The sequence below is a fragment of the Platalea leucorodia genome (assembly GCF_965183815.1).
Source record: "Platalea leucorodia genome assembly, chromosome: 7".
Lineage (NCBI taxonomy): Eukaryota > Metazoa > Chordata > Aves > Pelecaniformes > Threskiornithidae > Platalea > Platalea leucorodia.
In genome coordinates this window covers 45,719,822-45,742,507 of record NC_138829.1, presented here as the reverse complement: position 1 = coordinate 45,742,507, position 22,686 = coordinate 45,719,822, and the positions used below count along the sequence as shown (strand labels likewise).

Below are 22,686 nucleotides of genomic sequence, written 5' to 3'. Positions count from 1 at the left end.
TATGCTCTGTCAGTTGCATCTTACAGAACTGATACTAGATCCCTTGGGGTAGGTGGCTTTTTTATTTTTTTGAAGGTTTTTTCTTTAATTTAAAAGGCTATCACAAATCAATAGACAATTAAACTACAAATAAGAGCTAGTGTATTAATATCTGGAAATAATCAGCATTTCACTTGACTTGTTACATTTATCAACATCAGTAGGAAATACACAAACCTGTAGATTAAGTCCTGATGTTGAATGCTTAGGGGAAATTTTTTTTTCCTCTCACGTCCACCTCCACCTTTCACTGCTTGTTTTGACTCCAGTCTCCAATCTTCCTGACTTTACCAGCCATGTTCTGCTGTCTTCATATGGCCAGGAGTCACCGGGGATACATTACGAAGAGCAATGTGGAGGAGGACAAGCAGCTCAGTGTGGTCACTCTGAAGAAGTGACTACGTGATTAGCTACGCTGCGTGTATAGCTCCACTGCGTGACAGGTGAGATTCCCCTATTTGGTGTTTCCATGCACCTTGCAGGCTTACTTATCTGCAGTTCCTGAGAAGAAACTGTGGATCGCTTACTGTAGAAGCCATACTTGAATCTTGCTCGAGCTAGAGCTGTCTTGAGCCACAGACGGATGATCACTCTGCCATTACTTTCTCGAAGCAGCACAGGGAGTCAGTGTCTTGGCGATTCTACCCATTTACGCCTCCTTATTTAGGCAGCTGCATTGGGCTCAAAGTGGTATGTTTCATATCAGAGTATGTCTCTGCTTTTTGAAAATGACCAATTTGAACTTGATGGTTCTAGCCCTTATTTTACTAGGGTAAGTTTTTTTTTATCTCGGTAGGCGAGTTGTGAGTTGATTCTTAAGAGACTAAGCACTGTTTCACAGGAGAACTCAAAAGCAACGAAGTACAGTGTGATCAACAAAATGCAGGACAGATCATTTCCCCCCTGTTAGATGGGTTTTGTCAGACTGCAAGGAATCCTCTTCTCACTTTGCCTATTCTTTGTGGGATACGAGAGTGAATACTGAGGGGAGCAGTGCTTTGGTGAAGTGGTCCAAAAGCATCAGGATGAGTCTGAGTTACAGGCAGGTTACTTGCAGAAGGTTAATTTTGCAAAGTAGTCTGCTCCAGCAAAGAATGATGCGATTTTTGTTCTCCCCGTTCTTGAGTCCTGGCTTTGTTCTTTCTGTGTAGCAGACTAATGGTTGCTGTCCCTGGCCTCTTAACTTCTCCAAGTCCAGAAGTCTGATGGCCTCACCATTACTAGTGCTTTCCATGGGGATTGGTCTTCTGCATCTCGTGTCCATCCCACCACCTATCTCTAGAGAGACATATAAGAATTATTGCAGGGAGGAGAGACTTTTTTTAATTCTAAATCAGACTTTTATGGAAGTCTAGAAATCTATAAAGTATCTAGATAATAATTTTAACAGTGCTGCTGAAGTGATTTTTGCACATTAACCAGCAGTGCCTCAGCATTACTTTTCTAAAGCCTTCTGTAGATTTTTCCACAGTTTCTACTTCTGAAGTTTGGGAGTACTTCTAAAGTTTGGGAGTACACAGCCTATGCTGAAACATCATCTAGCATGTTACCGCTGAAAAACAATGTTAAATTAGTAATGCAAATATCATGGAGTATATAAGCTCCCAAAAGAGAATCAGTCTTATTGTAGCAAGACTTTTCTACCATTTAAAATGCTTTTATTTTTAAAATATTTTTCTGAGGAAATTCTGGGTAAAGGTATGGACGGAATCACTTAAGATCATGACTGCTATGATGTAAAGCCTCTAGGAAGACTGTGGTTCCTTATTCTTTTGTGTCCTGCATTCCTTAGGGGTATTAGCTCAGGAAGGCTCCCTTGGGTTTGTGTTTCCTTAGGCAGCCCTGACACGGGCCAGGATGGTCCAGCTGGTGGCCTGTGAGATGATTGTGTTGGTATTTACCTTTGCCTGGGGAAGAGCTGCCACCAAGTTCACACAGAAGCAGGGAGGCAGCTGGAGACATGCCTGCTTCTGCATGTGGGTCTGTTGTTAAAACTCGGAATTGCCATTTCTTCTCTTGAGCCTGTAGAAGGATCCCAAAACAGGTGTCTGGGACTTGTGTATCTGAAAAACGTTAGATTTCCCTGAGGCATTCCCCCTGCCCCAAGTTTGGTATCTCTTCTTATGAAGGACAGAGTAAATATACAGATAAACAAGACTGGGTCCATTACAAATGCAGCACATCAGTGGGGGTATGAAACTTGACTCCTAGAGGAACGAGTCTCACTTTTACTCTTTCAAAGGTGTGTAGGAGAGTTAAAGCTATCTTCTAATTGGGCTAACAATCCTCTTCTGCAATCAGAAGGTGCAGAAATCTGTTGCTTTGAGTCATTATTGTCATTCACCATAAAAGATCAGCAAGTTCTGGATGCAGAACTTCAGCAGTGCCTTTGACAACTTCTGTTGAAAACTTTAGGAGGCCTGTCACAGGTACCTGATGGCAGTGAGCAGCAGTCAGGCATGAACAAAGTTTTTCAGCATGGTTAGCTTCTCGTTGTCCCTGAAGTTAAGAAGTCGGTGCCATATTTGCAGCAAATCTGTGACAGAGCTGACCTTTGCCCACAGAAACAGTCCATATTGCCAGCGGAGGTCCTCAAAAGGGAAGCTGAATTTTGTGCCTGGCAAAGTATCAGGCACATTGTTGCAAGTATAATACTGCACATATGTGCATGCTGGAGCCTTCTAGTTCATACCTTTTTAAGGCATGTATTGTTCCTAAAGCTACTATCCTAGCTGAGGCTGCTACCTCCCCGGCTAGCCCACCACCACCAGTGCTTGTAAAAGGGGATGGCCAGAGAGAGAGGAAAGAGACAACAGAGACATGCCTGTGACTGCAGCTGATTGTCTCTCCCTGGGGTATTTATAAGCTGCATACTGGTGGGCAGGGGTGGGCAGTTGGCTCGCTGTGACCTTCGGAGCTGGGTAGCCTGACTAGCATTCCTGGGAGCCACGTGAGCCGGACTGGCAGGCGCAGCTGTAGCCAATGGGGAGGAGACCAGCACTGGCTGCTCAGATTGAGTTTCACTCCTGTCGCTTGAGATTTTTCTCTTTCTCTCCCTGTTGTGCTTTTCCTCTTTGTTTACGGGATTGGACCGGCGAATGCGCTGATGGAGTCCTAGCGAGCAAGACGTTTGCCTAGTGGATTTGGGATTCTACGTTCAGTGCTGAGCAACCACTTCTTGCCATTGCCTACCACCACTCCAGCCCTCTGACATGGCTGGGCTTTTATGGCTCCAAGCCTGAGCACACAACCTGCCCTCCTCTGTTGGGGCATTTTATGTTGTGTTGTGTTCTCTTCTATGCGCTTCCTTTTTGCTGTCCTTAGAGGTTGGTGTATGAGGCTTTTTAATGCATGGAAGATGGGTCAGGACCAGACAAAGCAACAGATAGAGAAAGGACTCCATCTTTACCAGTCTAATCAGACCGAAAAGGCCCTGCGAGTCTGGATGAGGGTTTTGGAGAAGTCTGCGGATCCTGCTGGCAGGTTTCGGGTTTTGGGTTGCCTCATCACTGCTCACGCAGAGATGGGCAGATACAAAGATATGCTGAAGGTAAGGCGAACTGGAGATGAATGCATGCCGTTGTGTCGCACTCACTACGGAGAGAGGCTGGAGATCAGAATGTGAAATTGGGGGTTTTCTTTTGTATATAGTAAAACATACCAGCTATTGAGTGCATATTGTGGGCTGCCGTAATCACCGTGACCAGTAGCTCCAGCCCACAAGATACACAGCACACTACTTTTCATTGGGTCTGGCCCCTCAGGATTCCCAGGTTATTGAGGTTCTCCACTTAATCATGGGGACCTTTCTTGATTTATTGCCCACATAGAGGCACACCATGTTATTAGGCTTCAGAACAAGGTATGAAAACAGGGCCTTTGCTCCACTTAACGCTGTTTACAGTGTGTATGTCAGCGTAAAAAGAGATCTCCAAGCGGATTCTGTAGAATAAGCAGCAGTCTTGTGGAGACATGTCTGTTATCCTGTTGTTCAGCTGCTGTTTGATATCTAATATTAGATCTTACATTGTTTTTTTATTGCAATTATTTGTTTGCAAGGGGGCTGATTAAGAGGGGAAAGAGGGTGCTTTTTTGGCAGGGGGGTTGAGAGACGTTCCAGGAGGGGTCTGACAGTTGTCAGGACAGCATAGAAGAAAAAAGGATATGGGGCTTGATGGAAGAGTGGTAAAAAGAAGCTGAAGTTACATTTCAAGAGCACAAGGATAAACATGTTTGGTTAAATGAACAAAAAGAAGCTGACGTGTGGATCTGAGAGGTAACAGGATGCACATAGAGAGCAGCAGGCAGTGTTTGGGAGGGTGACTCAGGAATCGGGAAGACAAGGCAAGAGGGTGTTGTAATAGTCTTAAGAAGCTATCCCAGCCTGAAATAGGGTCTTGCTAAAAGGCCTTGATATTCTTGTTCTGATATTTTTGGTTACCTCTTACTAGACGGGTAATCATTCAGCATTTAGCACAAAACGTGAAGGGCATGCCCACATCTCATTGAAAAGTTTTTGGTAGCTCTGTTTAGAAGGGGGGGGGGGCACATCTTACTAGTAAACCCATGCACATGTCAAAGCCCTATCTTAAAACCAAATACTTAGGATGAAGAAGAAAAGAGGGGTATTAATACACTTGGAAAACATTTGAAGAAAAACAGTTCTGGTAAGTGATGTGGAATTAGGTGGTGGCAGAAACAACAGGCTGATTAGGGAAGAGAGAAGCAAAAAAGGTAAGATGTGGCTACCCAAAGGAAATACTGAAGGTTTCATGGAAAAAAAGAAACAGGCAAAGGAGTAGGCTCAGTACACCTGAACATTTATTACCTGAGAAGAGAACAGAAAGTGGGATCAGAGTAGGTGAATTTTAGTTCTTCCCAGTATTAGGAAGGAAAAATGGCTTCAGTCAAACTGAAGATTTTTACACCGTGAGTGATCGAAGATAGAGGAAGGAGAACTTTAGCAATAAACCATTGAGAGAGCAAATAAGATGAGAAAAGGGGTCAGAATTAAAGGCATGAAATTAACTGTGATTTAAGAAGGGTTATGATGCTCAACCTCTTTTGGAGAGAAAAAGTACTTCACACCAAGGAAAGAGGCTGTGGCAATCAGGAAATAATGAAGAACTTGTACAAAGGTAAGGGAATGTGGGGAAGCGTGAGCTAATGCACATTACTGGGTCCACATAACAGCTTTCCTAAAGTGCTAAGGAAACTGAGAACATATATACCCAAACATACGCAATTTGTGGTTGGGTTTGGGTTTTTATTTTGTGAAGAATGCAAAATGTTCTAGTAGTTTAAATTATTATCTGTTGCCACTATATAAAAAGGAAGTAATTGGTGCGCTTGGGGAATTGTTATCCGTAAACCTAACTGATAATCTCAAATGAAAACACATACTGAGAAAATCGCTAAATATTTACCTTTGCTACTGGTATTAATTCAAGCCAGCAGTGGGCTTGGTTCATCACAAAACACAAAAGAGTCACTGCTCAGAAGAGTTTGCAGTCTAAAAGAAAGAGGCTTCAAATCATTTAAGAGAACTGCATGCAATGAATCCTGAAGGTTATAGGACAAAAGCTGTTCAGACTGCAATTTGTTAGTAAAAAATTGATGAAAGAAGTAGCTTGCTTACTTTCTTTTATTAATAGAGTATTTTAATATCTTAAGAATTCCAGAGAAAGTGGAATAAATTAAACTGAGTGAAAGAAAACTGAGCTGCATTGTGTCAGATGTTTCCTGCTTCACCTGCTTCTCTTTAGGGCCATTTAACAGCTTTTTTCCACTAACTGCCAGCCTAGTTCATCTTCCTTGCCCCAGAGACTGTGTGGTGAGAGGGAGAGGTTTCTTCAGAGCGCTCATGGGCCTTTTAAACCACCAGATAACTGCTCGCTGTATACGATGCTTCTGAGTCTGTGCTGCTGGACTTCTCTGCCCTGCCACTCCTCCAGTACGGGGTGCTACTCTGTGGGTGTTTGAGCTGTATTTAAATAAGCTACACACTGTTATAAACACTGTCTTTTCTACTTCAAGTTTGCAGTGGTACAGATTGACACAGCACGGGAGCTGGAAGACCCGGATTACCTTACAGAGAGCTACCTAAACCTGGCTCGCAGCAATGAGAAACTCTGTGAATTCCAGAAAACAATCTCTTACTGTAAGACATGCCTGAACATGCAGGGTACCACCGTGAGCCTGCAGCTGAATGGCCAGGTGAGCCTCAGCATGGGCAATGCCTTCTTGGGCCTCAGCATTTTCCAGAAGGCTTTGGAGTGCTTTGAGAAAGCTTTACGCTATGCACACAACAACGATGACAAGATGCTGGAGTGTCGAGTCTGCTGCAGCCTCGGGAACTTCTATGCCCAGATAAAGGTGCGGTAACCTAAGGGACGGAAGGGTTATTGTTTCACGGATTCAGGGAAGAACTGGAAATAGTGTGAATTTCACCTTATTTCTTTGCTATAGAAAGTGATGTACTGAGAGCGTGTTGTAAGCTAAAATCTCTTCTTTGTAAAATCATCACTGAGTACTCTCCTTCACAGCGAGGATGGGAGGATTAGTGTAATGTTTACATAGCCCAGCAGAAGCAGCTGCAAATATTCCTGTGTGTTGAAAAGATCAAACTTAGCTTCAAAGAAGATCATATCAGAGGAGGTACTGTCTGCACACAGGGCTGGCAGCCAGAACTCATGGATTCTCTATTTCTACCACTATTGCAGGCAAATAGCTATTTACATGAACAAAACCAGGCAGGAACTGAGGATGGGGGTGATTTGCTACTTCTAACTTCTATTACAAACAGCAACAAATAGGTTTTCCTCACAAAGTCTTGATTTTTGTTACTAATGGAAGACTCACCAACTGAAGTGTTGAAAACTATCAGAAAACTGCCCTCATAATACCAAAAATAAAGAAAAGAATATTGTGCTGGATACTTTTAAGGTATGGAATAAGAAGGGAGAAAGGAAATTTTAAAAGTTGTGGTTTCCTTTGTGCATCTTGGAGAGTTAAAAAATAGAAGGACTTTTTCATTTCTGCAGTCTCATGTAACTTACTTGAGAATGGTTTTAAATATTTAGATATTAGTTTTACGTACTTATTGTGAAATAAGATTTCTTTCTAAAACGCTTTTAATGCTGAAAGATGCTTAAAAATCAAAATATGTTATATTATTACTTATTGTGGATTTGGTGAGGCCATGATTCTTTTTTCCTGTTTCCTGCAATGATGGATAACCCGCCTCTTGGAGTTCCTGACTCACCATATGGAGAGCATGAGGGCTCCATGTAGATGTTGAAAGCAGAGATGATGTAAGAGCAGACAAAGTTTTCAGCCTTTGGTTATAGAGGAGGGTAACTGGTTCCTGCGGAGTAAAGCTGATGGTATACTACATAAAAGTCATTTGCTGTGTCATTGCCCCAGTGTCCTGAACCCAGAGAGTAATATGAATTCAGTGTATGGCAATTCCACCTTCCACAGTTTGATATCCAGTGAAAACATCTAGTGAAATATGGCTTGTGGAAAGGAGCAGCAGCAATTGAAAGGTGTACAGAAATCTGCTATCTGTTGCAGTGTTAGTAAATAAAAAATGGTTGCTTCTTTTCTCTTTGCTTTTCTTATTGCTTTATTTTTGCTGTAACTGCTGTCTGTCTGCTTGTCTGCCTTACAGGACTACGAGAAAGCCTTGTTCTTCCCATGTAAAGCAGCTGAGCTGGTGAACGATTATGGAAAGGGCTGGAGCTTGAAGTACCGCGCAATGAGCCAGTATCACATGGCAGTGGCCTATCGGAAGCTGGGGCGCTTGGCAGATGCTATGGACTGCTGTGAGGTATAGGGTGCAGGCAGATGCAGAGCTGTCAGAGGTCTCTGCAAGGGGATCTTGCCTACAGGACGGGGAGAAGAGAGAGATCATGGCATTCACGCTTGACACTAGATGTTTCTGCTGCCTCCCAGTCTTAGAGCTGTGGTTTCAGTAGCCCAAGGGGCCTCGGAAGTTTGGGTCTATGAATGGCCCTTGGTTGCGAACACGTGAACAAGACTTTACGTGCCTTGAAAACATTGTGCCATTTCTTTGGAGCTGACCTTTCAGCGGCTGGAGTGCACAGTCCCAGCCCTGCTGTTTTGAACAAGCTCTTTTACTGACCAAAGACAATTTCTTTCAGGAGTCCATGAAGATTGCCCTGCAGCATGGTGACCGGCCTCTGCAAGCGCTGTGTCTGCTGTGCTTTGCAGATATCCATCGCAGTCGCAAAGACGTGCAGGTACAGCTCCTTCCTGCCAGGAAGGACAGAGGGGATAGCAAGAGGGTGTGAAAAGCAGGCATAGGAAAAAAAAAAAAAAGCCATAGAAAAAAAAAAGCCATAGCAAAACATGTGTTTTCCTCCCTGCTTCTGCAGACAGCGTTTCCTCGCTATGATTCCTCCATGAGCATCATGACAGAGATTGGAAACCGCCTGGGCCTGATCCAGGTGCTGCTAGGAATGACTAAGTGCTGGATGATCCAGAAGGAGCTGGACAAGGTCAGTTACAAACTTGTTTCTACAGAAGTTTGTTAGACAAGATTAGAGCATACAGGCTTTTTCTGAACCGTACGCCCATCAAAGTGCAGTAGAGACCCGTACCCCTTGGTTCTACCAGCAAGGTCTGTGGCTTGTACAGTTACATTGCTCCGAATGGTCCCTCTCAGCCAGGAATTTGTTACTAACAGTATGAACATCCATTCTGAGTCAGACTGCTAACTTCTAGGCTTGTTTCATCAGTCAGTCCTGATGACTTTAAGCACTACACTGAGAAACCAGCACTGAGGGAAGGAAGCCTACTCCTGCCATTTAGCTATGTGACTAAGCTCACTGTTGTGATAGTGATGATGTTTAGGCAGCTCTACAGCTCCACCACGTGCTTTGCAGACAAACGTGGCATCAAATTCCTAAAGAAACTTTGAAGGTATATAAACTGTGATGTGAAACAGAAATGAGAGCAGAAAATCATTTGGGAATAGACAACTGATCAATGTAGTACAAAGGGACGACGTTACTTATTTTGAAAGTGCTTAGGCAGTGTACGTGTGTTAAAATCCAGATTGCACTAGATGCAGCAGACTGCGCTGCAGAAGCATTACTGGGCTGCAGAATGAGATGCTCAAAGGTTGGCCTTAAACTAGTGCTGAACAACCTGGAATGCCTGCACAGTGCCACATCAGGATGCTGGTTTGGGTGTAGATAGGATGAAGACTCACTCTTATCACTCATGTGAGACACACAGAATTTCAGCTCAAACGAAGCATCCCAGATATTAGGAAATCAAGTACGTGTCTGTCAGAAAAGACAAGTTCAAGGTGCTGTCAGAATCTGAGTTGCCTACAGCAGTGAATCAGTTGGGCGAGATACACCTTGCAGTCTCAGTAAGTAAACGCTACATTTGCAATGGAAGAAGAAACTGTGGACTTAAAAGCTTTCCTCAGTGTAATCCCTTCCCAGCCTCATATCCCATATTCAAAAGAATGGGACAGGACACAGCAGGTAGGCCTCTACATAAGAGAATGTTCAGAGCACTCATCAAAGCTCTACACCCACTGATCCCACCTCCAGCCATTGCCACCCCCTGATATTACAAGCAGCTCTCACCTGTGAGAGCCTGGTGAGGGCTTAGCACAGAGTCCTAAACTCACCAAAACCCGCAAAAGAAGAGAATGAATAGATGAATCTTGTATTCTGTTCCAGGCATTAGAGGGAAGTCTGCCCTGGTGGGTCAAGGACGTTATGCCCATCGCTCCAAATGTGACCTCCTTGAGTGTCACAGCCCTGAATACTCACCCAGGCCTGTTCCTCAACTTGCCAGTCCCAGTTTCCATTTCTCATGCTACTCATCCTAATATCAGTTACTTAATAAAGCAGTTTGCTAACTTTCCACTTGCAGATTCCCTATTCTTGTCCTAGCTTCCTCCATCTTCCTGGTGTCCTCGGCCAGTTAGTCCGTTTCCTTTCATTTGCATGTAGTCAATACTATTGCAGATCCTCCCAGGCTGCTGTCACAGCCTGCTTGCCCAAACACTTGTGCAGTCTCACATTCCTGTCCAAGACAAACTGTCCCCTGGACTTGTCAGCATCTCTTCCCCCACCCCACATGCTTCACTTTTGATTCTTAGTCCCGGTCATTAATTTCAGGGGTTTCCAGTACACAGTCTCTGTTCCTAGGCACAGCTCTCAGTTATATTCTACCTGCTAGCCTTCAGTTCCTGCTTCCCTCTTCTACAAGTTCCTTATCCTAGGCTGTTGCTGCCACCGCAGGTCTAATGCCATCTCCTCTGCATTCAAAGGGCATTCTTTCCTCTCATCTGGTCCTCTTCTCCTAGAATAGCAGTAATGCCAAATTATAGGGTAGAAATTTTATAATGTTCCTCCTGAAAACTACCACATCAGAAGGAAGACCTCTTCTTCCCCCTGGACCGATCTGAAGCAGATCTCAATAGTTCTGGAAAACAGAGACTGATAATCAGAACAGTGAGGAACACTGTGGCATCTAGGGGAAAGCAGGGACTCGTTTGGGTATAACAGCTGCTATGCTAAATACTTTCCTTCAGATTGAAAAAGATGGATAGCAGCACACTCCTACATCACACCATGTGTAAGTAGGACAAAGTGGATATATGAACAGCAGGGAAAAAATGGAAGAGCGTGGTGTGTTGGTGGTGCTGATCCCTTTCCTCCCTTCTTGTACAAGTGAAATTGCCCAGCGATTATTGAGCCTGTAGGGTAGGATGGGGAAAAGGCTTGCTTTGCTTGTGCTTCATCCCAACCTCAATGAGCATGTGTGACTGAGTTTAAATAAGTCTGTATTCTCTCTGCTTGGAAACACCAGCCTCTGTCAACATCATACCCTTACTGTGCACTGCGTGGCTGGAATAGAAATGTAGCTCTTGGATTATTTGTGGTCTTTCAGAAACCAAGCTTTTCTTATGGAAGAACTTTTGGGAGGGGAGGGAAATCTGCCAGACAGCTATCTTGCATCTCCAGAGTTGCAGTGATGCTTGTTTATCCAAATTCTACTCTGTACCTCTTTACCTCTTTGTTTTAATAATTCCCATAGGGCATTCATACAAGTCTGGTTTTGATATATCAGACTGAGAACTGATGATGCATGCTCTCCATTCACAGGCTCTGGAAAGCATTGAAAAGGCACAGGAGCTGGCAGAGGGACTAGGGAACAAGGTAGGATCCTACAGCTTCTCTTCAGCACTGTCCGTAGTCTTCTGTCAGGCAACTTAAGAAGCCAAGCGTTGAAGTATCCAGACTTTATATTGCTTATTAACGTGTCTGTATTAACCAGTCAATGCTTGGGACTTGCTTTGTTGTGAAGTGTTTAGCTGTGGGCAGTTGCACAGATGATCATCAGTGTGCAAGTCTGAAAAGTGAGGGAGGAGTCACGGTGGGATAAATAACAGGGAATGGGAAGCAGTGAAAACGGGGTATGAAACAAGCAGAGAGCTAGAGGATTAGCAGTTTCTCCTTGAAAAATATTATTGCCCTGAGCAGCAGCTGGAGGCAAAGGGAAGTGAACTACCGTGTATGTCATGGATAGCTCAGGAAAACCATCTTGATCCAAGAGCTGCAGAGTGCCTCAAACCTGGTGCCCCTTTTGCGATACAGAGAAGCAGGGTTAGTGGCAGGAAGTGCTGAGAGACCAAATGTCCTCATGACCGCTCCTATCCCTCCGGCAGCTGTCTGTGCTGATGTTTCTCTAGCTGGCTGATGGGGCTGTAGTGGTTTCCACTCCTCCTGTTACTGGTCTGTCTTCACCTTGTTGTTCACTTTTCTTGTGTTTCTGCCCTTCACGCGCAGCTTGGCCTGCTGAAGCTCCACTGCCTGTGTGAAAGGATCTATCGCACAAAGGGGCAGCAGCGGGAATTGCGTGACCATGTAGTGAAGTTCCATGAGTGCGTGGAGGAGATGGAGCTGTACTGTGGCATGTGTGGAGAGTCCATTGGGGAGAAGAACAACCAGCTCCAGGCGCTGCCTTGCTCCCACTTCTTCCACTTAAAGTAATGAGCTGGAAGTACTAAAGATCTTTGTCATGACATTAGTCCCAGGAAAGAGCTGTTCGTGCCCAGAGTAGGACGGTCCTATGCATGCTGTTCCCCAGGTCTTTGTCCTGCTTGCCTGCGCCCTGCAGGATCCCGTTGTGGTGTCGTGAATCTCATGGCCTTGGGGGGTGAGGTTTAGCCGTAATATCCATCCCGTTCCCACTTCTGTCCTCTAAATGGTTGCTCACCAATGTCCTCACTTTGTAGGTGCTTAGCCCAGTTCACAGATTCTTATTTAATTCCTCTTGGGGAATCAGTTCTTCGCTCCCAGGGGCAGCTGGGATTTCTGCCCTGCATCCCCCCCTTTCTCTCTTGTCTAGCGGTACACTGAGGTGAAGGAGGCGTTCAGTCTGTTATTGTGCTGCTGCCATGAAAGAAGGTAGCCGTACCATCATTTTATTTTTAGAAGAAACATGAGTGTCACGAAACACTTGGTTCTGAAAACTAAGAATTTAAAAACACAGCCCCACCAAGATACCAAAATTAGGATAAAACTAGTGGGCAGCGGGAGGCGCCCGAGGAGCCCTGGGCGTTTGTCTCCGGCAGCACCGGAGCTCGCTGTCGTGGCGGAGCCCGCCATCAGGCCCTTGCCCACGGCGGGGGGTGCCTGTGCCCGCGCCACGCGGCCGCCGTACGGCGGGAGCGGCGCGGGGGGACGCCGGGCCCCCCCAAACGACCTCCTCCCTTTGCAGGTGCCTGCAGACCAACGGGACCCGGGGCTGCCCCAACTGCCGCCGCTTGTCGGTGAAGCCCGGCTACGTCTGACCGCCCGTGGGGCTCGGCCTGCGGGGCCCCCCGCGCCTCCCGGGGCCCTTCGGGCTGCGCCTGGCGGCCCCGGCGGCCGCGGGGCTGGGGTGGGCGGCGGGGGCGTTCTCGGTCTCCCCTCCCCGTGGCCGGCCCGGCCCGGCCCCTCTCCTCTGTACGGGGACTGACTGCAATAAACGGTGTCGCTGCGAGACCGCCCGCCTCCGCCACCGGGCTGCGCGCGGCGGCCCCTCGCGGGGGGGCGGGGGGCGAGGGGGGGCGGCCGCGCTCCGTCCCGCCTCCGCCGGGCCCCGCCCCTGCCCCGCACCAAGATGGCGGCGGGGCCATCACTCAGCAGATTTGGCCGGTGGCACGTGACCTGCGCGGCGGCTTCCCCTCAGCACGCCGCCGGCAGATTCGGCAGATCCCTCGGGCCGCTCTCCGGGCGGCGGGGGCGGAGGGGCGGCGGCCGCGGCGGGGCGCCGAGGAAGAGGGGGGGGCGCGGGGCCCCGGAGCCGCCTGTCCCGCCGCCTCCCGCCCTGCTCCCCGGGGCTCGGAGCGCGGAATCTGCCGCCCGGAATCCGCCGCGCCGCGCGCTCGCTCGCTGGCTGGGTGAAAGATGGCGTCGGTGTGGGATGAGTCGGAGGTGAGGGGCCGGGGCCGCGGGCCGGGGGCCGCCGCCGGGCGCGGGGGTGCGGTGGCGGGGCGGGGGGCGGCGGGGTTGGGGCGAGGCGCGGGCCGGGCCGAGGGTGACGCTGCCGTTGTGCCCCCGCAGGATGGCGTCGGCGAGGAGGTGCTGAAGATGTCCACGGAGGAGATCGTGCAGCGCACGCGCCTCCTCGACAGCGAGATCAAGGTGGCGGCCGCGGGCCGGGGGCCGCGGGCGGAGCGGGGCCGGGGCCGGGGCGCGGAGCGGGGCCGGGGCCGGGGCGCGGAGCGGGGCCGGGGCGCGGAGCGGGGCCGTCAGCCCGCGGCGGCGCCGGCCTCGGGAGCCCTGCGCTGCTGGTGCTGGGGGGGGGCCGGGCTTAGCACAGTCCCGGGGGCAGAGCCGAGGGCAGTGAAAAACAAGATGCAGGGAGCCAGGTCGAGATTTAGTAGACTGAGGAACAGTAAGCCGCGAAGGGACGGCAGAAATAGCCGGTGAAAGAGCTGGGGCCGGGGGAAGCTGAGGGGACGGTTGTTCTACGGAGCCTTAGTAGCCTGGATGCTTTAGCTGAAGGGACACAAGTCCTCCCAGCTCTCGTAGGTGCAGGGGAGGGGGGGGCAGTTCCATGGCCCGGGTGAGGTGGGATCATCGGGTAATTCAGGCTGGAAGGGGCTTCAGAAGATCTCTAGTCCAGCCTCCTGCTCCAAGCCGGGTCAGCCCTAACCCAGGCTGCTCAGGGCTTTATCCGGTTGGATCTTGACACTTCTCCGGGCGTTCTGTGCCACTGCTTGACTGTCCTCCTGAGGATAAAAATTTGCTTTACGTACAGCCTGAACCTCTCTTGTTTCAGGCTTTGTTGTCTCATCTGCCCACCGTGCACTGCTGCGAAGTGTCTCGTTCTGTCTTCTTGATACCTTCCCCAGCAGTTCTCTTTTCCAGCTGAACAAGCCCGCTTCCCTCAGCTGCTTCTCACAGGGCCAGCTTCTCACAGCCCCCTGGCCATCGTGGTGGCCCTATGCTGAACTCAGTCCAGTTTATCACCGTCTTTGCTGTATGGGGAGGCCCAAAACTGGACTGAGCGCTCTAGATAGGATCTAACAAGTGTTGAGTAAAGGGGGCTGATCACTTTTCTCCATCTGCTGGCTGCACTCCTGTTAGCACAGCTCAGGATGCTGTTTGCCACCCCTGCTGTCAGAGCACGTGGCTGGCTCGCGTTCAGTTTATTGTCCACAGAGACCCCCAGGTCCCTTTCCGCAGAGCTGCTCCCCAGCCAGTCGCCAGCCTGTGTCACTGCAAGGTGCTTCTCCTTCCCAGGTGCGGGGCTTCGCATTTGTCCTTGAATTTTATAAGGTTTCTGTATGCCTGTTCTTCCAGTCTCCCACGGTCCCTCTGAGTGGCAGCCTTGCCCTTGAGCACAGAGGCTGTGCCCCCCAGTTTGGCGTCATCTGCAAACATGACAAGAGTGCACTCCATCCCCTCGTCTAGGTTATTCATAGAGGTGTTAAATAGGACCGGCCTGGGTCGACCTGTCCCAAGACAGATGCATTTCGCATAAGAGAGCACTTACAACTTCAGTATAAGTTTGTCTCTACTGCTTGACGTTAGTAATATTGAGATAAATTATTTCATATATTCTACAGAGCAACTTCATCCTACTGCTTCAGGCTCCACAAGTAATTCTGACTTATGAACATACTTTCTTATTCTTTAAAGACAGCAAAGATAAATGTGTGCCTTATTTTTAAATTGTAGAATACAGTAAGGAGTAAAAGCAGCCTTCTCTATTTTATAGTAAGAGCATCATAATTGAGGTGGAAGAAATGTTTATTGGCACCCTCCCTTCATGCAGTTTTCCTTGAATGTTTCCCAGACTGTGTTTATTAAATCAAATTTCTATTTTTTTTGCATTTTTATGTAACAGATTCTGTATTGGCTCCTGTAATAGTTCTGTCCTGTGAATAAGTATGTGTTACAGCACAGCATTATGCTTAGGCATCAAGAGTTTTAAAAAGACAGTTTTTTAGAGGAGAGTGGATTTCCCCGCTGAACAGAATCACGTAGGCCACTTCAGGTGTAACCAGTTCTCCTGAGACCATTTGGTGCTGCACTCACTTCAGTGGGGGTCACAGGCTGCCTGTTTTCAAACTGTGTGACTAACCAGGAAAGGGAGGAAAACGTATGTGGGCGTCAGCCAGACAGCGCTGAGAAACACCTGTGTTGGGCGCCTTAGTCTTGGGTATAAATGTACTTACTGCTGGATGGTGAGTACAGAACTTCTTTTCTTATAGGTGTTTTCCCTTAGAGTAAGTAAAATCATAGAATGGTTTGGGTTGGAAGGGACCTTTAAAGGTCACCTAGTCCAACCCCCCTGCCATGAGCAGGGACATCTTCAACTAGATCAGGTTGCTCAGAGCCCCGTCTAACCTGACCTTGAATGTTTCCAGGGATGGGGCATCTACCACCTCTCTGGTCAACCTGTTCCAGTGTTTCACCACCCTCATTGTAAAGAATTTCTTCCTTATATCTAGTCTGAATCTACCCCATTTCAGTTTTAAACCATTACCCCTTGTCCTACCGGAACAGGCCCTGCTAAAAAGTCTGTCCCCACCTTTCTTATAAGCCCTCTTGAAGTACTGAAAGGCCACAGTAAGGTCTCCTCGCAGCCTTCTCTTCTCCAGGCTGAACAACCCCAGCTCTTTCAGCCTTTCCTCATAGCAGAGGTGTTCCATCCCTCTGATCATTTTTGTGGCCCTCCTCTGGACCTGCTCCAACAGGTCTATGTCTTTCCTGTGCTGAGCGCCCCAGAGCTGGACGCAGCACTCCAGTGGGGTCTCACCAGAGCAGAGTAGAGGGGCAGAATCACCTCCGGTGCTGGCCACACTTCTTTTGATGCGGCCCAGGATATGGCTGGCTTTCTGGGCTGCAAGCACACATTGCCGGTTCACGTCCAGCTTTTCATCCACCAATACCCCCAAGTCCTTCTCCTCAGGGCTGCTCTCAATCCCTTCATCCCCCAGCCTGTATTGATACCAGGGATTGCCCCGACCCAGGTGCAGGACCTTGCACTTGGCCTTGTTGAACCTCATGAGGTTCACATGGGCCTATTTCTCCAGCCTGTCCAGGTCCCTCTGCATGGCATCCTGTCCCTCAGGCGTGTCAACCGCACCACACAGCTTGGTGTCGTCTGCCAACTGGCTGAGGGTGCACTCAATCCCACTATGTCATTGATGAAGATATTGAACAGTACTGGTCCCAATACAGACCCCTGAGGGGCACCACTTGTCACCAGTCTCCATCTGGACATTGAGCTGTTGACCACAGTAGCAGTAAAAGCCTCAGAAAAGTTAAAATTCTATAAAGATGTAGGAATTTGAGCTTTCTGTCGTGCTACTAATATATGTTTGGTTTGTTTCTTTTTTTCCTATAGAAAGGTTTTATATCTTATCAAAGTCTAGGCCAAGGTTAATTCAAACTATAAATTACTGGTCATAAACTGAAAAAATGAGAGATTCCACAGGGGTATGAAGATGACCTCGTCACTGTGAGGGCAGTCAGACAGTGGAACAGGTTGTTCTGGAGGAATTGTATAGTCTCTGTCCTTGGAAGTTTTCAAGATTCAGGTGGGCAAAGCCCTGAGCAACCCAGTGAGAGCCCACGGCTGACCCTGCTTTGAGCAGGAGGTTGAACTAGAGACCCCCGAGGTCCCTCTCAACCTCAGCTCTCCTATGAGCCCATGTTCCATTGTTTTCCAAAGGACCTGGCTATCTTTGTGGGGAACAAGTACTGGATGCTACTCCAGTGTTGAAGCTTTTACTTTCAAGGAGAACAAAAAGTATTTTTCCCCTACAGAGGCAGCTGATATGTTTGTTTCTCGTATGTAGGTCTCGATACGTGTGGTCTTGTCAAACATAACAGCTTTATGAAAGCAGCACCTCTGTTTCTCTTTGTTCCACTGGAAGCAGTGGTGGCACGTCTCTTTGCTAAGGTGCTGCTAGTCCCACTGCTCTCAGTAGACACGAGCCTCAATTCTGCCATTCCCCGTTCGTACTTTCAGTTTACTTTGATTCTCTAGGGTGATACTTCCTGTTTAGGGTTTTTCTAGCTGTTGGTTCTATGCTATTGCTTGTCATCGCTTCAGCGTTCCGGCACGCAATTCTTCTTTAAACACAGCAAAACATAACCTTAAAATGGGTCTGTGTACATGGATGCATATAAATATGCACGTGTGTCTATATCTAGTTACCTGCATATCCCTATATATTAAAAAGGAAGACCACACAGTTGCCTTATCTAGGTCATAACCTTCTCTAGGTCGTATTGCAGCCCTGTAAGCTGCTGGACTGACCAGGGGAAGGTTATCCAGTGACACTGTGAAGAAATTACTTGGGGATATTGATTAGTTGGAGACCAGAGTGGACTGCGTAGCCTTGATTCCTAACCAATTTTGGATCATTTGCTGGCTTTTCCTCTTTTGATATTGCACGTCCCTTTATACCCACTCTTTCCTCACTTAGGTTTTTATAACTGTTTTACTTTTAGAATAATGCGTGAACTTTATCTTGCCTTAGTCTTCTGATGCTATTCTTATCTCTTTCTTCTGCATCCTGATCCCAGATCATGAAGAGTGAAGTACTGAGAGTGACCCATGAGCTTCAGGCCATGAAAGACAAGATCAAAGAGAACAGTGAGAAGATCAAAGTGAACAAAACCCTGCCGTACCTTGTCTCTAACGTTATTGAGGTGAGAGCGGTGCGCTCTTCCGCAGCAGTGCGAGAAGTGCGTGCGACATAAACCAGGAGGGAGGAGGGCGGGGGAGGCCATCAGTCATTTGAGACATGGGATATTCTCAAACTGCTGATGCTCCGGAGCCAAGACTTTAAGTTTTTTCTGTTGGTTTTGTTTGTGAGCTGTAAGTGCACATCACTTGTCCACTTCTTGTCTGGGTCGTTCTTTAGGTGTCGGCTACCGTTCATCTGTACGTAACATAGCCGTCAGAGGGGGACACGGCCTCGCTTAGTGTAGACTTGGGCATGTGACATTTGGTACTTCCTCTCTGAAACTTGTGAGGCAGTGAAGGAAAAGTGGTGGCTCTGTTACTACATCACATTCTTTTTGTAACTCAGTAACTTTGCTGATATGCTAAAAATGCTGACTCTTTTCTACTTTTAAAAAAGAGGGTTGGTTTGTACTGGTGTTTTAGGACTTACTGAACTTAAGGCTTAATGTGAGCTGCTGAAATGGGAGGAGAGATCGGTGCCATTAGCTACGACTTTGTTCTGGACTTTATAGCGTTTTTCTATATGCTATTGTGTGCTGCTTCATGAGGAAAGGAAGAAATTAATTTTTATAGGAGGGCTTTAATGCTTTCAGGATTCTACTACTGATGGATGATGGGAAGTTTTGTTTCTCCTACTGAGTGTAATTTAGAAGCGTAAATCCTGTGGTCACCCTGCTGGCCTGGTTACATTATCATGAAATCTCTCACTCCGGTTTTCAGCTGCTGGATGTTGACCCCAATGACCAGGAGGAGGACGGAGCAAACATCGACCTGGACTCCCAGAGGAAGGGCAAGTGTGCTGTGATCAAGACCTCTACGCGCCAGGTAAGACCCCTGTGCCCGGCTAGGCGTGAGGAGTGCTTATCCTAGCGCGGCTGGGTTTGCTTACTTTGCTTCCTTTCCTACAGACGTATTTCCTGCCTGTTATTGGGTTGGTTGATGCTGAGAAGTTGAAGCCCGGAGACCTTGTGGTGAGTGATGCTGTTGTGACTCTTAGATATAATGTTGGCCAGAAAATCGCATACGTCTGGCCCTTCAGAAAGGAGACAAATCTGTCCAGATTTCTCCAAGACCATTTCTGTACTAAAATTTTAATAAGATATTATGGGTTCAGTCATACCTGTAGTATAGAAAAGTAGTTGGGGGGGGACTTTGTACATATAATTAGGTGCTGAAAATTTAGGTTATCACCTAGTAAGCTTCCTAAAACCAATCTTTTGTATCGTAAGTAAATTGGGCCCCTTCTTTTTAAAATGCGCTAGGTTAGCTGTGGCGTTGTCCACTGTGCCAAGCTGTGGTGATTTGATGAGAGCCAGTGTCAAAGCTGGTCCTGCGTCCTTGGGGACGCAAAGATGAATCGCCTTTGATTGCACGTTTGCTAATTGCTATCTGAAGGGCCTGTTAAAAGCAAAGGACTTGTGTTTACAGGGAGTGAACAAAGACTCGTACTTGATCCTGGAGACTCTACCTACTGAATATGATTCACGGGTGAAAGCCATGGAGGTGGATGAGAGACCCACAGAGCAGTACAGTGACATCGGGGGGCTGGACAAACAAATCCAAGAGGTGATACTTTATGTTTAGTTTCTGGTCTGACTGAGGACAACAGTCTTTGAACTTCAGCTCAAAGCAGGCAGCCTGGATCTGTGGAGTAGAATGGGTTTATGTATTAATATTTTTGTTTTGCCGTAGCTCGTGGAGGCCATTGTCCTGCCCATGAATCATAAGGAGAAATTTGAAAACTTAGGTATACAGCCGCCCAAAGGAGTTCTTATGTACGGGCCTCCAGGAACAGGGAAGACGCTTTTAGCTCGAGCGTGTGCTGCCCAGACCAAGGTAAAAGGAGCCTTTGAAAGCGTGTGCTGCTGTAGAATACTACCTCAAAAAGAATAAGAACACCTCCAGGGGGAGAGGGGTCGTACGTACAAGCTGGTGTTACAAAGGCTGCGATTTTCTTGTCGGTTTGCTTGCTTGCTTGCTTGTTTTAATTAAGGGCTTCTTGTCGTACTTGGAACTGACGCTGCTGAGAAACGAGGCATAGGATTCTCTTTCACTTCCCAGGCTACATTCCTGAAGCTTGCGGGTCCACAGCTTGTGCAGATGTTCATTGGCGATGGAGCTAAGCTGGTACGCGATGCTTTCGCTCTAGCCAAGGAGAAAGCTCCTTCCATCATCTTTATTGACGAACTGGATGCCATTGGCACTAAAAGGTGAGGTGTAGGCCGTGTTGCAAAGCTCTTGGGAGCTGCCTAGGAGCCCCCTTTGCCTGTGTACGTGAGGGGAGCCTAGCTTAAAGCATGGCCTATTCAGAAACAGAGCGTAAAGCCAGTCACAGATAGCAGTTGCCACAATCCTTGGGCTCATGAGCGAAGTTCACGAGACTCGGGACCTATCTGATGGTCTGCTGCTGTATAAAACTGTTTTCTGATAACTGCATCAGGCACGTGGGGGCGTTTGCCCTCATTTACTACTTGGTCCTGACAACGTTAGCCCCATCCAACTCTTAAGGACATAATAAGACTTAGCTGCTGCTGACAGTTACTCTAGTCACAGTCCTCATCAAGGTAGGACTTCCTGTAGTTTCAAGGAGGAATTTGGGAGACCTTGGCCAAGGAGTGTGAACTGCAGTCATTCTGCCTTTTTATGTGATTAAAAACATAGGGGCAGGGCGGTCAGGCTCACACTGATGGTTTTACCCTCGTTTCCTCCTCAGGTTTGATAGCGAGAAGGCTGGTGATCGGGAAGTGCAGAGGACCATGCTGGAGCTGCTTAACCAACTTGATGGTTTCCAGCCCAACACACAAGTCAAGGTTGGGGTCTAGCAGAGAGTGCTACTGAGGTCCGGGGCGCTCTAGCAGGGGATGGAAAACAATGTCCAGGGAAGAAGCTTGGTGGATCCCTGGGGAGGAGAGGCCTGTCCTCCAGGTGCCTCAGACTGATGACCCTACTTCTACTTAGGTGATTGCTGCAACCAACCGGGTTGATATCTTGGACCCAGCTTTGCTCCGCTCTGGACGATTAGATCGCAAGATTGAGTTCCCGATGCCTAATGAGGAGGCCAGAGCCAGAATTATGCAGATCCATTCACGCAAAATGAATGTCAGGTATGGAAGAGGCATGGCCTTCTGGGGCTATGTTTGTCACTCGTGACGGTACCTCAGGGCTGTGGAGCGGCCGGCGCTCACTTTTGTTGAGAGCTCACTGTTGGGTTTTAAGGAAGCTCCATGCCTTGGTTCTTCTATTGGTACGTGTGCTCAGACTGTTTTTTTCCCCCCCTCTCGCTCATATCAGCCCTGATGTGAACTATGAGGAACTGGCTCGCTGCACAGACGATTTCAATGGAGCCCAGTGCAAGGCTGTGTGTGTTGAAGCGGTAAGTATTGCTCTGCGGCAGCCAGCGCTGATAGGAGGGAGATGTGAAAGCTAGCATGGAGTGATTACTTTGAACTGATGCGGTGCTCACATGCCCTCTCTAAATACTGTCTCATTGGGCAGGGGATGATTGCCCTCCGCCGTGGAGCTACAGAGCTCACCCACGAGGACTACATGGAGGGAATCCTGGAGGTTCAAGCGAAGAAAAAAGCCAATCTGCAGTACTATGCCTGATCTCTGCCCAGTCGAGGTTGTGGCCTTGGCAGAGGACAGGACTAGACTGGACTGTACCGCTTACTTTCTGTCTGGAAAAAATAAAGCGTTTTTTTCCCTCTAAAAACAAATCCGTGATGTGTTGGGGCTGTCGCCCTTGCTCGGTGGTTCTACATCTGCAAAAGGGAAGGTGAGAACCTCCTGTCCACGGTGCCCATCATGCTGCCTTTGGAGCCTCCTCCTGCTAGAACTGGATTAAATCCTGCTCTGCTACTTCTGGATGAGGACCAACAGGTTATACTGCAGTAAGCGTACTTTGAAATTGATGACCTGCAGCTCGCACAGCATCCCTTCTTTTTACCTGTGCAGCCAGTGAACAGACTGTACAGCTTTGCTAGGGTCTTTGAAACTTTTGAACTAACACTCATCTTGCAAGGGAGAAGTGATCACGATTCACGCATGAATGATGTTTTAACTTTCTTGTTTAAACTTAACTCTGGAACCTTCAACACCGTTTCTGATATGTATGTGAGCTCTCTGGTGAATCAGTTTGGTAATTAGTCAGAAAGAATTCAAGGTTTCATCCACTGAGCAAGTCTTTCAGTACTTTTAATGCCAGTTGAGAATTACAACTTCCATTTAAAAATTACACTTTTCATAAATACACTGACTTTAGCATTAAGTATCTTACATGCCACTGTATTGTATTTTAAATACAATGTAAACATCTCCAAATGCTGGCCATCTCATCTTTACCTGTGCAGTTTTTGGACACTTGGGAGAGGGGCGGGGGTGTGAGGGAAGAAAGAACAG

General features: G+C 47.7%; 3 protein-coding genes across 6 annotated transcripts in view; all 3 read left to right on the top strand.

The window, feature by feature from the left end:
• Positions 1 to 6,159, top strand: part of CELF1 (CUGBP Elav-like family member 1) — a gene marked incomplete at its 5' end in the record, with an annotated part of 71,693 nt that extends 65,534 nt beyond the window's left edge. Inside the window, 2 exons of one of the 4 annotated variants that reach the window (XR_014228923.1) lie at positions 362 to 482; positions 6,076 to 6,159. Of the gene's footprint in view, positions 1 to 308; positions 483 to 6,075 lie in introns of all 4 variants that reach the window. The other 3 variants (XR_014228924.1, XR_014228925.1, XM_082318699.1) reach the window with 3 other exon arrangements.
• RAPSN (receptor associated protein of the synapse) lies at positions 3,374 to 12,980 on the top strand (the record flags this gene model as incomplete). The annotated part of the gene is made up of 8 exons (XM_082318706.1): positions 3,374 to 3,589; positions 6,076 to 6,414; positions 7,712 to 7,870; positions 8,205 to 8,303; positions 8,439 to 8,561; positions 11,196 to 11,249; positions 11,880 to 12,079; positions 12,814 to 12,980. The coding sequence occupies 8 exons, from the start codon at positions 3,374 to 3,376 to the stop codon at positions 12,884 to 12,886; spliced, it is 1,263 nt and encodes a 420-aa protein (XP_082174832.1). The 3' UTR covers positions 12,887 to 12,980.
• Positions 12,981 to 13,270: 290 nt separating this feature from the next.
• Positions 13,271 to 22,589, top strand: PSMC3 (proteasome 26S subunit, ATPase 3). The gene is made up of 12 exons (XM_082317695.1): positions 13,271 to 13,511; positions 13,641 to 13,721; positions 18,126 to 18,251; positions 19,009 to 19,113; positions 19,197 to 19,259; positions 19,717 to 19,854; positions 19,981 to 20,124; positions 20,350 to 20,498; positions 21,002 to 21,098; positions 21,247 to 21,392; positions 21,580 to 21,661; positions 21,784 to 22,589. Exons 1-12 carry the CDS (start codon positions 13,485 to 13,487, stop codon positions 21,892 to 21,894), a joined length of 1,269 nt encoding a protein of 422 aa, XP_082173821.1. The 5' UTR covers positions 13,271 to 13,484; the 3' UTR covers positions 21,895 to 22,589.
• The last annotated feature ends 97 nt before the right edge of the window (positions 22,590 to 22,686 follow it).

Excerpts from the sequence above, each read along its gene's own strand:
- PSMC3 (XM_082317695.1), top strand. The coding sequence starts at position 13,485 with ATGGCGTCGGTGTGGGATGAGTCGGAG. Across the intron at positions 19,855-19,980 it reads TGGACAAACAAATCCAAGAG|CTCGTGGAGGCCATTGTCCT; the intron begins GTGATACTTTAT and ends GTTTTGCCGTAG. Across the intron at positions 21,393-21,579 it reads TCACGCAAAATGAATGTCAG|CCCTGATGTGAACTATGAGG; the intron begins GTATGGAAGAGG and ends CGCTCATATCAG.